At 44.9% G+C, this 15,484-nt stretch overlaps 1 protein-coding gene across 3 annotated transcripts in view; it reads left to right on the top strand.

The window, feature by feature from the left end:
• DOP1B (DOP1 leucine zipper like protein B) overlaps window positions 1–15,484 on the top strand; it is a 1,145,257-nt gene that overhangs the window by 361,441 nt on the left and 768,332 nt on the right. For all 3 annotated transcript variants that reach the window (XM_069636119.1, XM_069636117.1, XM_069636118.1), the window contains exon 5: window positions 7,290–7,479. In XM_069636119.1, coding sequence (XP_069492220.1) covers window positions 7,290–7,479 — 190 coding nt within the window. The remainder of the gene's footprint in view (window positions 1–7,289; window positions 7,480–15,484) is intronic.

Genomic DNA, 15,484 nt, shown 5'->3' with positions numbered 1-15,484 from the left:
TAGTAGGGGGTGCACTCCGTCCTGCATTTGCAGGGGCGCGATTCACTCATGTCATTGGTGCCAATGTCTGTAGGCTGAGTTCAGATGCCAAACGCTGTTTTATGCCTTCACAGCAAGGCTGAGAGTTTAAGGCGCCAGTTTCTTCACTGGCTAGAAAGTCTTTCCCACAATTGAACTTTGCGCTGAGAAAGTTGAGTGTCCAAAATTGTCCGTATTGTCTTTCCCGGTATTTTTGTGGGTGAGTAGCGCAGCGTGTAGAAGCTGGCTGCTGGTAGGGTTGCGCAGCGCCTTCAATTCGAGCATGCCTGGTAATGTCTCTCCCTTTCCCTTGCAGAAGAAATTATGTGGTATTGGCGCCTCGAGTCCGGGTTCAGCGCTACTGGAGACTTGGTGGTTAGGTAAGTTTGCACGGAGGCCTTTGGTAAGTACGCGTAGAGAGAGAGAGCGCAGTGAAATAAGTGTCTGCGTTATTGGAGCGAGCGCAATGAATGTCTCTTCTTTCTTACAGGGGTTTGGGCGCTCGTGCAACTAAAATGGATTCCAGCATTGCGGGAAGATTCGGTGAGTATGCGCAGCGTTACTGACGTGCGCGTGTTAACGCGGTTCTTCTTTGTTCTTACAGGTGCCAGTGTAGAAGTCCCCTCTTGACTGGAGATAGCTGCGGCGTGGCGTAAGATCCAGGTAAGCAGAAGCAGGATGATCCCGAGCAGGTAAGCAGAAGCAGGATGATCCCGAGCAGGTAAGCAGAAGCAGGATGATCCTGAGCAGGTAAGCAGAAGCGGGATGATCGGGAGCAGGTAAGCAGAAGCAGGATGATCCGTAGCAGGTAAGCAGAAGCAGGATGATCCGGAACAGGTAAGCAGATGCTGGCTAATCCAGAGCACGGCAAGTGTGTTGTTGATACAGCTCACAGTAAGCAACACCAAGCACTGGAAGAATCTTGCGTGTGGCTTACATAGCCAGCCACACCCAAACACTAGAGAGCTCATGAGTTATCATGCACTTCCTGTTTGGCAACAGGAAGTGGTAACAAGGAAGTTACTACACACACTAGGAAGGAATGAAAGGAGGGATTTGTTATGAGTTCTTTGTGTGCCTATGCCAGGCCTGCCAAGCCTCCACCCAGCTTGCCCCAACTACCTGCCTGATACACATGACAGAAAGCCTGATTGGCTTCAGCTGAGGAGGTTGTTGGATTCTAGGTGTGACTGAATCTGAAGGCATGCTGCTTGGTCCAGATTTTTTCAGGAGGATTGGGCGGTAATTAGTGGGGCTGGCTGGATGTATGGTTGTTTTTGTTTTGTTTTTAGTAATGGTAAAACCCAGGCGTCTTTTATGTTATTTGATACTGAGGCAAAGGAGGTGTTAATGAGTAGATATGAAAGGAGTGAGTGCTTCAGCACAGTCTTTAACGACTGTGGACGGACAGAAAACTTTGACATCTAGACAGTTTGAGACCTTTGATAATCTGGGTGACCTCCGTCTCAGAAACTGGTTTGAAGTTAAGAGAGATGCAGATAAGGCTGAGGGCTTGGGCATAGAGTGCTCTAGGGCGTCACGGCTCAGTGTATTCCTCTTCAGCGCCATCTTGTTTTCAAGCAACATGATTTTGTCTAGCAGGCATTTTGAATGTTGGTGCACTTTGATACAGTTATCTACAGGAGGTGCAGGTGATTCTAATTCACGTAGAATTGCAAAGAGCTCCCTGTCGCTGGAATTTGCTTTAGCAATTCTAGTGTTATAGGTGGAGCTTTTTTTTCAAGAAGTATTGACTATAGGTCTTCGCTAGGGAGATGAAGAGGGCTTTGTTTGAGTTAGAGAGGTTATTCCTCCAAGTAGTTTCAGTAACTTGTTTGTTAGCACAAAGTGCTTTCATTTCCGGGATGAACCAGGAGTTCACGTGTGATACATTTTGATTTACATTGGGTTAGTGGGGCTGTGTCTATTGCCAACGTGAGGGCTTGGTTGCAGATGTCAACTGGGGTGGCAGGTTCAGTGCTGTTGGTAGGTGTGCTGCCTATCGCGGGCAGCAGAGGTAGAATGTGGCTAGGGGTTATGTCCCTGGCACTTCTAGTTAGTGCTGGGGGTAGAGGTGTTTTTCCGACTTGGTCATAGGGGATACCCATCAAAAATGTTAAAACATGCAGCCAAGCGAGCATACCATACGGACCTAAACTCCTTGATGGCTATACGTGATCACGCTCAACTGATGATCGATTGGTGTGCGTCACCACCGTCGGTCAAAACACTGTATGGATAAAGAAACTAGTAAAAAAGTACTGGAATCTTGTGCTTAGTACTGGTTGCACAGACAAACCTCCTTTGTGCAGCCTCAAGCATGTGCACAACATCAAAGATCATGTGGTACATGCCAGTCTCCCTTTATGCCCTTGTTTGTTTATTTATTGTATAGCGCACTGGGTCGTTAGGCAACTGGGCGCTTATGAAGGCTCCTGCTCGATCAACCACTTTGCCCGCTCTGTGGGCGATGCCACACAACCGATTGTGGGACATTACCCGTGTGGTCCGTGCTCTGCTTGTGAATTCAGCATCACCAGTGCTGTGTTCATTCATTAAGTGTTCTTTAAGATTTCATTCAAATCGCAACACCTCCAATGTTGTCTATATAGGTCATAAAGTCTAGGTGGGTTATACCACAATAATTAGCACAAGAAAGTCTCCACTCGGATTGGAGAACACAGATCCCTTATTCGAACAGGGACACCAGCTCCACTGGTATAGCACTTGTCTAACCACGGTCATTCAGACTGTCAAATGTAATGGATGGTCATAGATTGGGTCGTTACCCACCCTCACAATTACACCATTATCACACTATTGTTTCGCCTGGAACAGCAATGTATATACCGCTTGAAATCCCATTGGGATGGCCTGAACAAGGACCTTCAATGCTCCATGCTACTGTAAGTTTTTTACCACAGGATTTGAGGCACTACACTCTGTTATGATACATCTGTATGATTCTCACATCTGTATCCATAGGGACTTGTTATATATTCTGGGGTCCTTTTCAGGCACATGTTGGAACATGGGCCGCCAGCACATGTCATTCTCCATGCTTTCTAACAGTGTCAACATCCAAGGGTCTCTGTTCTCTCTCGAGCCCAATTATGTAAGGTGTTTCTGTGCACCTTATCATATTTTCCCAACATATTTCCAGAACCCTGTGCGAATAGGTCTCCCCTGCGGCACCCAGCACTATTGCATTATTAGTGTTTCAATTAGGGACCTCCTCGGTCTTCCCAAGTTATGCTGAATCAGGCAATGGGCTATCAGCACACCATGAGCCTCGGTTAACTGTTTTCTGTATGTACCCGTTCGCTCCACTCCAAGATCGCCAACGGAAGACCCTAGTGGTCCTCCATCACCTGAGGGCATTTATATGTTGCCTGAATGCACAGCGCTTTGGTTTGAAGCATTTCCATGCACTCGGATGCGAGGAAGCATGGACAGATGCCTATTCTGGTAGGGATGAGTGAATTTCTGTAAGAGTCTGCAACAATATGCTGTGCATACTTCCTACATATAGTTCGAGTCTCACTGACTCCCGCTGTATTACTTGGCAGGATTTTCTCATACACCCGATTCACGGTGTCCAGCCTCTGGATGGAAAATAAAGGATCGAATGCCCTTTTGTTCGAATACAAAAGGACCGAAAAAAAAGGGTCGAATGTTTTTTTATTTATATATTTTAAGTGTAGTATGCATAAAGTTTTTTATAAAAAGAAAACGGGCAGTTGGGAGGGGAACTCCCCATAAAAAAAATAAAAAAAAATTGTCCAGTTTTTTCCAGTTCTTTTGAAGTCGAAAAAAAGGCATTTGAGCCTTTTGTTTTCGATCCTTTGACCTACAACCCCGATTCGCAGCACACAAAGCAGGTGCGTGTGCGCTAACTGGTCAGTGCATGCTCACATTGCTTTTCGCCACAGCGCGAGCAATGTGAGATGTATGTGTTTCAGTACGGCGCTCGCAGAACTGAGTGACTATATTGGGGGAAGCGTCTTCTCATTTCAGTAATCACTGATGCTACAATCTGGTCTAGTTGTACACATAGTCACTGCATGCAATGTGCAATGTAATAGACTCAGGGCTTGATTTTTCATATTCTCTAGTGAACAGGGTCATTCTGTCGCTTATAAATTTACCTGGTGATCTTTTTTTCAGGCTCGGCTGTGGTACCCCAGTTGTGTTAGATATGAGACCGTTTTTCTCGTTTGGTTCTTTGAATAGCTGTGAAATTCGTTTGATTTTTCAAAGTATACTGTATAAGGTAAAGCCTTGAGTTTTTTGTACTTTTTTTTTTTTTCTGCTAAACATTGGGGTCTTGGATATAAGCAGATTTAGTTTGCACAGTAGCCTGCCACTAAACGGGTCTTCGTATATTGGGTATTTGGTTACAGGAACTTCTTGCAAACCTCAACTTGGCTTCTGCCATCGCGATACAACATTTTCTGTGACCCTGAAGAAGGGTGGGTCCTATGGACTAACTCAGCCCTTACAAGCCGAAACTCGAGTTGGCATCATTGTGATTCTTCCATCCAAGGCATTGTGCCAATGAATCCATTGATACCACTCCACGCTTCATTCCAGAGGGGATTATGGCAAGGTTTCGGGCCTTTTCCCCAATGATCATAATTAACGCTAATACACTGAGACGTGTGTCCTTTGAGGATCAACACACGAGTGTGACTCTAGGTGTAAACTCTAATGCTTTATCCAGCTTGTTTCCTTTGGTATATAATGTCCATTCATTCACTGCTTCCCTTTTTGTTCACATGGTGATGGGCACATTCTAAATGAGGTTTCACCTTGCGAAGACTCGGTGGATTGGGTCTTCTTTCCTCCATCCGTATATCCAATTTTGATTTCCTTGTCTTGAAAATATTCCCAATATAACATGATTTGCTTGTTTCCGGCAGTTTAGGTTTTTGTCTACTGTTTAAATTTTTTTGTTGTTTTCAAATAAATGGTACCATTGAACAAGTCAACCAACTTGCTGCCTACAGCTAATGATATTACGCTACGCGTTAGACTTCATCACAGGAATACAGGACCTGGTTCCCCTTTGTTGTAGATATACATATACATCTGGGCTGAAGCAGTACGTTTTATTTGTAATCACCAGTTGAGTAAAAAACAAAACATCGGAAAAGCTTAGCAGGTTTAAATCACAGCGTTTCATGTTAAAGTGAATAATGTATTGCATTTTATCATTGTCAAATCGTTTTTTCTGGAATTCCTGGCATCCTTCTCTGATACACTTTTCATGAAAATATCGTCCAGTCTCCTCGCTCTTCCAACCCATGTGCTTTCATGCCTGCATCCCCTCCACTTCAAGCCTTTGAGAATAGCCCGCCATGTGTGCGTAAAGAAATGAATGCAAACGATGCATGCAGTCAGATGGGATCCTTCAACATTGGGGTGTGTGGGTGTGTGTGTGTGTGTGTGTGTGTGTGTGTACGTGTGTACGTACGTCTACACACGTCCTCAATATTGATGTGACCGTTGTTTTGCAGAGACTCCATGCACTTACTTTCCGATTCTGTTATTGTGTCTATAATGTGTTTGTCATAAATGAAGCGGCTCATTCTCACGGGTTCTTGATTTTCATGTCTTCATTGATATTTTACTTTAGAAACGTCCTATCTAAGGCCTTAAGAGCAGAGCACTCCAGAAGTGTTTACCTTTTAAAAGATGTGCTTATTAGAATGTGGATAGTTTTCTCTTTTGCTTTTGGGATGTCCTCACTTAAAGCAATAGGAATAACAGAGAAATGTGTGTTGGTTGCAATGCTCTGTGAAACAGCAAGCATCCTGGTTGATGCCTGAAAATGTGTTGACGATCTTCGCAAAATTCTTTAATAAAAATGATATCCCTCACAGCCTAAAGGGAGCACATCCATTAATACCCGACATACCTCAACAGGGATAGCCCAGAGAGTGCCCACTGGCCGCACTCCATCACTGCTCTCCCCTTGTGTGCTGGCAGGGCCAGTGTGCCAGTCCCTCTCCACGGGGGAGCCCTGCTTCTAGCCCTGTCCCAACCTTCACCCGGGCTACTCCTGGAATCCGCGACCCGCGGCTCCAATCTTCAGCGGCACCTCCCCCACCACTCCTCACCTGCACCCCAAGGTTGCTGCTAACGGGTGCAGCTCTGACTGTGCCCCACTCCCCCTGTTCCTTGGCCAGGCTGCACCTAGCACATGCAGCCACTCCTCGCAGCCACTTCCTCTCCTGGTATCTCTCCCGCACATCTCTGGCTTGACGTGCTGCCTTGACCTAGCCAATTCCTTGGAACACCCCACTCCCAGTAAGATTGTTTTATCCCCAGGACCATGTTTCTACCTGTCTTTTAGAGAAGCTTCATAGACCCCGCCATGGGGCCATACCAGGAATTATGGACCTGTACAGCTCGTTGAGTGCCCTCGCTGTGCTCCGGTCTTTAACTCTGCTTCCAAGCCCCATAACTCTCAGAACTGCTATATAAAGCTTAACTATAACCCTTGAAATGTTCATTTGCTTTCTCATTGGACAGCCTGTGGGTCTAGGAACTGGAAGAGCCCATGATTGGAGAGTGACTCCTTACAAGGCTACTGGTGATGTGGAGTGTGTCCGCAGCCAATTCCCCATGTCCACCCTGGTGGATTTTTGTACCATCGCCAAACCTATGCAGACTTCAAATTTGGCCTACCTCCTGCTTGCCCATGGTAATGTTAAAAAAACGAATCCGGAGTGGGCATTCCACGACAGGGGAAGCCGAGCTTCTCAAAGGCTTACTACTGATACTGCAAAATGCCACCCCGAAAGGGGTGCTCTGGCTGGGCCTGACATCATGCCAATGTAAATGCCTCGCTCCTGCAGCAACACTCTTAGTTCCCCACCCGGTGTGTGTTGTATGGCAAGTCTGCATGCCTATGATATGATAAGTTATTTATAACGCGCTTAATACCCAGAGATTTCCAAGAACAGACCCAGGGATCGAACCTGTGTTGCTCCATGTCGTCTTGCTTCCAAGGCAAGCACTTTGCCCCTGAGCTATCCTCCTGAGACAAATAAAATATAATCCAAGCCCACCTGCAATTTAGAAATGGCAGAAGTGGTTGTACCCTCCTGCCAGGGGTATTTGGAGGACATTTGAGTGGTTAAGGTAGTATATTGCTGTGGATGGATGCACGTGGCTTTAACAAATCTCCCCCTAAAGCGGACGCTAGCCAGTGCCGCGTTCCCCTATCCGCTATGTTGATTATGCCTGTCTCTTGCCTTTTGCAGGACCGACATCCTGCTCCAGAGGCTGTCTCTGCAAGTGGGCCACGAGGTGTTGTACGGCGCGCTCTGGGGGAGCGTCCTGATCAGCGCGTCCGTCCGGCTGCCCGCCTCGCTCTTCGTCGTCAGTCACATCAACCGGGCGCTGCCCGGCAGGAAACAGAAGTACATGCTGGGGGCGGACTACAGGCTGGCGGTGAGTATTCCTTGCTTCAGTGGCTGCAAGGCTGTAAAGAGTAACACCCCGTGCAGGACAATCAGACCTTAAAGGTGGGTTCACACGCACACCTGTCTTAAGGGAAGGTGAAGTGCATTGCTCAAGGTGAACACTTACAATCTTGGGAAGATTGTGCAAATGGGGCCATTAGCCAAACTCAATTATTATCCGGCATCTGCATCTCAGCAGGCTCCCACCCCCAAACTACAAACCCCATCCGCCACCCTGCTTGTAAAGAAACTTCTGCAACTCACGCTAAGTCTCCCACACACTGGCGTTGTCAGCTTGTTTTTGACTCTGCATAATAATATACATCGCATGCCAGAGGCTCTAGAGTGCAGGGCAGATGGCCCCGAGCACCAATGTAGCTTGCACCCCTAGTTATGTGCCTACATCTGCCTAGGGCTACTGGTGCGCATTCTATAGACAACCTGTTGCTGGTATGAATGTAACCTTCCCGGCACACCCACCAAAACATTCATCTAAAATCATAATGTTTCCAGCATCTGCAAGCTCCGTTGTCTTTATTAACTCTCCTTACCTTTTAGAGAACCTACTCAGAACTCGGACCAGTTAGTGTGCTCTAGGCACCCACCCTGCCCCCTTTAGTTTACATAGCACAGCTGTACTGATACAATCCGCAGGTGTTATTGCGGGATAACGAAATGTGTTAAAATTGCCAAACCTTAACAGTCCCCTGCTGTACTCCACGCAATGCAGCTCCGCGTGAGAGCACTGGGAGCGTCCACTGGGTCACACCTTTTATTTTTCCTGCAGAATTCCTGCTCAACCACTTGCCCAAATGACTGCCCACAAGTTGGAGGAGAATAACATGTATGCTTATAAGATTCTGTCATCAGTGGCATCGTATTGAGAAATGACACACCAACGGTGCCTGCGATTCACGAAGTGCGGGCATTTATCAGTAGTTAATGACTGTATTGTTGTGAAGCTGATTGGCTGCCTGACTTTAAACCTTCTATTTCAATGTATACAGCGCAGAGCGTCCCTCAAGCATCGTGGCGCTGTTACAGTATATTCTCTTAGGTGCATAAAAAATCTGAACGACCTTAGGTACATATTACATAGAATCTGACTGATGAGATGGCTTTACAAGAAGTTCACAACTAGTAATGCAGTAGGAATGTCCCATGGTTACAGGGGAACATCTTCAGGTACAATCTAGTTGAAGTTTTAGAACATGTGCCAATAAAGGTGACTCTCTGTTTTGTAATATGTAACCCTTGCACATCTACATACATGTTTTTTTTATTTGACAAGTATTTTTCTGTTGCCTCCTATTAGTAACTTAACTGCTTGTGTTTATTTTAATGTGTATAGTACCAGGACTAGTTCCACAGCAAGGTTATTCTAGGTCATCGCTTAGGGTGCCCTATTGCTCCTAGAAGCTGTAATCAGTCTCTATTGACAGGTGGAAACTGTGACAAACTTTGGCAAAATAACTTCGCCTAGGGCTGCACTAATCCCTGCACCAGCCCAGTTTAGAGCTGTTTTTCAAAACATTCCTTAACATTGTGGTGGGGGGAATATCCTGGTGAAAGATTACAAATGCGGAGTTAAGATGACAGCGAGGGGATGTCAAGACGCAGAGGATCTTGTTTAGTGAGTCATTAGGACGGTGGTGCTTTAGGCAAATGGAATTCGCCTCGCAGGACACAAGGAGAAACTTCCACGCTCAACGCACATTTATGGATCAAAATGGCGCCAGTTCTTCCGCTAAAACGAGACACGAAAGTTGCGATGAGTGGAGAGAATTACAGAATATGAAAGACATGGAGACCAAAGACCTCATGCGCCGTCTGCGTAAGTTGCATGAAGGGGACCTGTTGCCTTGCACTTTGGTGCAAGCAGGGACGTGGCAGGCACTTTTTCGTCATTTGCTCTGTTAAGTGCAAAAGGGTTGTGTATAATGCGGTGAGTACCGCCCTTATGCCTCCTCTTTGCACTAGCAGTGCAACTCGAGTAAACCATTAAAGCATGCCAGGAAGCAAATGGAACGGATTCCGCCTGCTTTTTGCTGGTGTAAAAAGCAGGCTGAATCCACCGCATTTTCGCCAGCATGAGAAGGTCATGCTGGCGTAAATTCTGGTGTATTTGTATAGCGCAGAGGATGAGGGTACTGGAAACGACAATTTTGTTCCATGCTGCCTCTCCGTCATACAGATGAATGTAAAGATGGCGAGAGGTGTAATGCATGCATGCAGACAGGTTTGTTGCATGCAGACAGGTTTGTTGCATGCAAAAAGAGTTGACCTGCGAGGACCCTATGATTGACGTTCTTAAGGTTCCTTGTCTGGGAGGGAACATTTTCTGTGGCAGGACCTTCGGTACTGCTGGGGCTTGCTAGTGCAATTCTCTACCATCTCATCTCGGATGAAAAAAGCCACTGCCGCTTCAAAGAAGAACTTAAGGCTGTCACCCTCTGAATTTTTCAACCCTTAAATTGGGCCGCCTCGCCTAGATTTCCTCAAGGCTGGTCCCTGGTCAATTACGCCTGGATTGGCTCGCTCATTGGTACATTTTGTGGGTTACGAATGTCCCTCAACCCCCCTCGCAGTCCCCCTCTTCCCCTCTCCCTTGTCACTTATCTGACCTGAATGGCGGTCAGCTCTCCCCTAAACCCTCCCTCCTTGTGGTGCCACAAAACCATTGTTTCAAAAATGGCAATTTCTAACGCTACTATAAATGAAATAAAATGCGCCAGAACTGTGAATAGGCTTATGAGTTTAATCAAGAAAACGGAAAATGATTAAAATTGCTGGCCAAGTAATGAGTGATGTGATGTGATGTGTTCGGTATCTGGATTTGGAGCAGGATAATACATTGAAGAGATGCAGAATCAGTTTTTCAGAGACACTTGGTGTAGTGGTATTATAATGGTACATGGAAATGTGCACCAAATGTTTTTTTCATTATCTAACGACTACATTTTATTTTGTGTTTAAGGTTTGTCTAAAACAGTACAATACACTTTTTTTTTTATTTTATTTTTTTAAGTACCGGTAAGAGGGAGAGAAATGTGCATTTTATAAGTCTTCCCTCTTGCTCCAAAGTAAATACATAAACAGCCCTTTGCGATGATCACAGACAGCTTTCACTTCTTTGCTAAGAAGAGGTGGCCTTTTACTATGGAAAGAGCATCCCAATAGGACATTACTAGGATTAATAGGATTACTGTTACTAAGGACATCAAGCAATCCAATGTATTTTGGATATACCCTGTAGCTTGGCCCGGAATTGTGTATGCTGGCAAATCCTTTTGTTTTGTGTACCAAGATGTTTGTAAACATTTTGTCATATGTGTGTGGTTTATTGACTGTACAGACTGATTGTATGTGTTTTCATGAAAAAATGTTGACGTTCTATATTTATTGGATTTGATTTTCCACTTATTTTCTCCTTTCACCGTTTATTTTCGATGACGTTTCTTTTTCTATAATGCATACGAGTGTGATGGGAATAATCTATAATACATAGAATTGTCCAGAACAGATATGGAGGTGTCCTGGTAGTTGTTCAACAGCAAAATCATTAAGGACTATCAGGTGCGACCTCTCTGGTAGACGCCGTACTCGCAGTTCACCACCATTCTGGAATAGTAAGCCTAAGCGGCTGACGTCACCCGATCCCTATGGTTAAACTAAACTGAAAGCTGCCAAATACTGCTACATTTCTTCGGGAAGTATGTGTTCTTTGCTGTGGCCTTCTCCATTTTATGAATATCCCACGAGTAGGCCAACAAGTGTGCTGAAACCGGAGACTCCGCCCGTCTCCACCTCTGCGCAGTAGTATACCTTGCAGATACCAGACAGCGCAAGGTCATTTTACATTAAGGTGTATGCAGGCCAAAGTCTCCAGAATCCTCATTGGCACCCAACAGCACTGCTAATGAATCCTCAGGGAGGGTAATATGTCATTTCCTTTATGCAGAGAGTATTTCCTTCCAAAATATCTCGAACTTTAGTCAGAACCACCAAATGTTCTCCTTGCACTACCCGGAGCCGCGCTGCACTTACTCAGAGCATTACTGCCCCACCCCACCCCTTTGCCCTTGCACTTCTCACACTTGCGGGGGTCTCACTCCTACCCAGCGTTGTAATTGTAGGTGTCTCATACATTCTTTGTCTACTAAGAAGACCTCTTTAATTTCTTCAAGGGACAGGAGTACTGAGTTCTGGAACAACCGAGACCCTAAAACCCCCAAATGGATACCATAACCTATATGACTCTGCATCCAATTCTGGCATAAGAGTGGATTACCTGTAAGAGGAGTCAAAGGACCCCTGAAAGAAGGATGCTTAAAGATAGCTTGAGCACTTGCACTGAAGCCTTGGCAGTTCCTGTAAGTCATGACCAGGACCAGTTCACTTCTCTCCATCACTTCTCTCAATCCGGGACCTATAATGGACCTGCATCACTTATAGCGCTTAGGTGGGATGGTCTAAACCCAGACTGTCCTCAGGATCCATGGCCGCTTATTCCGCCTAGACAGGATAGCTCTACCTTCACCCACCCATTTAGATCCTGGAATATTTTCTGAAACAACCCTTGTAAGTTCTGCTTGTACAGGGAGTGCAGACTTCGTATTCAATAAACTCCCAAATATTTAATATGTGAAGTTTCATATTTGAAGGAGAATCCACGCTCTGCAAGAGTTATTACTGCTTTAGGTTGAGATGTTTGATCCTACTGAAGTACGAAACTTGAGCTTGACTCGTGACACTTTACAAAGCTCTCTCGCTCAAAGTGTATTCACTGTAACACTAATGGAGAGGGTACCATTGTCCGCACAAAACATGCAGTGGCCTCACACGCAGTCTTTTAATAGAAGCATGGGGCCTAATCCTAGGTCATAATTGCTCCATTTATTGGTAATATGAAAACTGAGGACAGCGAGCAGCCCGTCTCGTACCCCAGGATAATGTAATTGGGTAAATCAGGTTTTCTATTTCCTCTCAGCTGTGCTGTTGAGAAGTGAAAGTACTGCATTACCGAATTTGCATTTGTCTAGAACCAATTCAATAGAATTGCAAACTCCTCAGTCGAATGCTTTTCAGGATTTAAGGCTAAAAGAGCCAGAGTGTGGTTTTTGCTTTTAGCCAGATCTTTTACATTTAAGACCTCCCGAAAAGGATGAAACGCCCGTCTGCCTTTCACAAAGCCCATCTAGTTATCACGGATAAGGGCTGGTACAAGATCGTTACACCACTGCGCCAGCACTTTGCTGTGTGATTCATGAGAGCTCTGTGCCTGTAAGAAGCACATGGAGATGCAGCTCCTCCCTCCTTGCACACTAATGTGAGTAGGGACTCTCTCATCACGGGCCATATCTCCATCAAAGCAGTAAACCTACTCAACAACTTTGCCAGAGATGGTAAAAGGAAATCTTTGTACAATGTATTAAACAGTGTTGCAAACCCATTGGATCCCCAGAAGCAAATGAGTCAATCACTTCTGAGATTTCCAAGGCCAATATCCGAGCCTCTTTACGCTCCCAGTCATCCCTAGAAATCTGGAGCGAGTACGGGTGCCTATTGCAGAAATAACTGAATCAAAATGCAGGATTCCCATTTTTTGGCTGCATACAATTTGGTATAGAAATCCTTCATTTGGTCTAGATGTCCAGTTCGAAAAAAGCGATCAACCCCAGCTAAATGGTTTAGAAAAAAAAAAAAAGAAAAAACTGCCATTATATGGCCTCATACTGCAAATCACCTATTTGTTTTGTAATTGTCTGGTTGGCTGTTCTATGTCTTTTTGTGCGCTTCGACGCCTGCGAGTTATAAATCTAAATAGAATAGAATTGAATACATCTTTCACTTTGAAAATGTGTTTCATAGTTTGCTGTGCTTTAAGTTGGCATCCTTCCTGCACTATTGCTATTGTCCTAATAATCATTTTTAAGACATATGACTACCTTGTCCAATAATGAGGCTCGCAATTACACCCCTCCCCTTTTGAAATCAATTTATGGTACACCTTTTGGGAGTCAGTCTTCCTATGGACCAATTCCAACTCTAAAACCTCTTTTTCTATGGTCTCTCGCCCGGCCGGTAGCTGTCTTATGTGCCCCTGAGAAGGTAATACTTTCGCCTGATCGTTGCCTTGTATACTTCCTAGATCTTCATCCATGATGTGTCTCCCATCAGCATTATGAACAAAGCAATCCTCAATTGAGCATTTCATTTTGTGCCTTGAAAGATGGTCTTTTAACTGTTTAATTTCCACAGTGGGACTGAAGATGGTGGGAGAGGAGCCATATCACAGGGAGATGAAGAAAGCAGGAAAGACTTGTTGGGCGTAGGTCTTCTATGAAGAGAAGTGGGTATAATACCCCTCATGCCAATGGATAGTCTGCCAAACATTATATAATGCCAATTTATCAGTTCTATCCACAACACTACATGGGCAAGTTGTACTTCTATAAATCTATTCCCAGAACAGTCTAGATGGGGGTTTTGGATAACATAAAAATGTCCTCCCATCAAAATGTTCCCATAAGCAAAATGTGCAATATCCGGGCATAATTTCCCATAGAATACTTGACTAGTCAGCAGTTTATCTCCCATGTTTCTGTTTAAACCTATGGCCGTGGCATCAGAATCTCTGAACAATGCGTGAAGTGGAAAATGGAGGCCCCCCTCTTTCTTCTCATACTGCCTCAGGAAGCACCGGGAATGGACCTCCCAAACGGGATACTCAATAAGGAACTCTACTCTTCCAATTGGTGCCTGACCTCTCTATTCCCACAATGCTATATATGGTTCTGAAAGAACCAGGGCAAGATTTGACAATTGCAGGAGCACACAGAGTACCATTTACCTAACCAAAGTGGGCAGGTTTTCTCGCACCATTTTGATTTTCCTAGAAGACTAGAGTGCCAAGGAGAATATTTTAAAGACCATAAAGCAATGCTGTGCTGCTCAAACCCCTCATGGCTTGTCTCCAATGGGATTCAACAATGGCATCAAACCTTTTTCTGAAGTTAAATGTTTGATAGTTTGGGAATGGGCTGGTATGTGGGGAACACATGAGTTGTAGGGGGCATACCGAGTTTAAAACAGTGTATTATAATGTGATCTATCTGTCAAAATGATTGATTGCAATTCAGTGCTTGATTTGATATGTTTATATCACACACAAGACTACACAGAATGAATTGCGTCTGGGCATTGATGGTCAATCATGTTCATCAACTGCAGAGGAAGATTGTAGGAGTCTAGGTAAACAGGTGGGGGTTCAAAGCTTTCCAAAATGAGAGATAAGTCTTAATACTCCTCAAATGGAGAGGGAGTAGTTTCCATCAACTGGGACAGAGAAGCCGGTCTCAGCTGCTCTTGCTTCTGGAGGCAGGAACAACCATGAAGAAATTGCTTTGTTACTAAATTGAGCTGCAGGAATAATGAATCTAAGTATCTAACGGCCCTGTACGAGCATTTAAATACTAGGCATAACAACTTCAATTGGATTCTCTGCCTGATAGAAAGCCAATGTGTAAGACTCATCTATAAGAGGAAATAACGGAGGATTTATGTACTCTGACGATAATGCAATTGACAGGATTTTGTACTTTCTGTAATCCAGAGAGTGGGTATTGTGATGAATTTAGGGAATTCATCCTTTATCTTCAAAGGGGACTCCCTAGGGGTCGAGGCAAGTGGGACCTCACTGGAAGAGACTCCCCCTTTGGGGACAAGGACTTCTGTTCCCTTGAGGAACTCCCTGATGCCCTCCAAGTGATGGCTTTTATGAGCTTACCTAATACACCAGAACTTTATCAATTTCATGACGATGAAGTGAACCTATAATATCAACAGCAAGAAACTTTGGATATCCCCTAAAATCAGGGTCTCCAATGGACTTTGCTGAGGATGCTGAAAAGGGATGGCAAGCCAAAGAACCAGCGAGAGCAGGCAAAAAGCAGAGAGAGGGCAGAAAGCCGATAATGCCAAGAGAATCCTCA

Source organism: Ambystoma mexicanum, chromosome 7p (genome assembly GCF_040938575.1).
Source record: "Ambystoma mexicanum isolate Mex_15411 chromosome 7p, UKY_AmexF1_1, whole genome shotgun sequence".
NCBI lineage: Eukaryota > Metazoa > Chordata > Amphibia > Caudata > Ambystomatidae > Ambystoma > Ambystoma mexicanum.
Note: the sequence above shows the minus strand (reverse complement) of the source record. Positions and strands in the feature narration are given on the sequence as shown.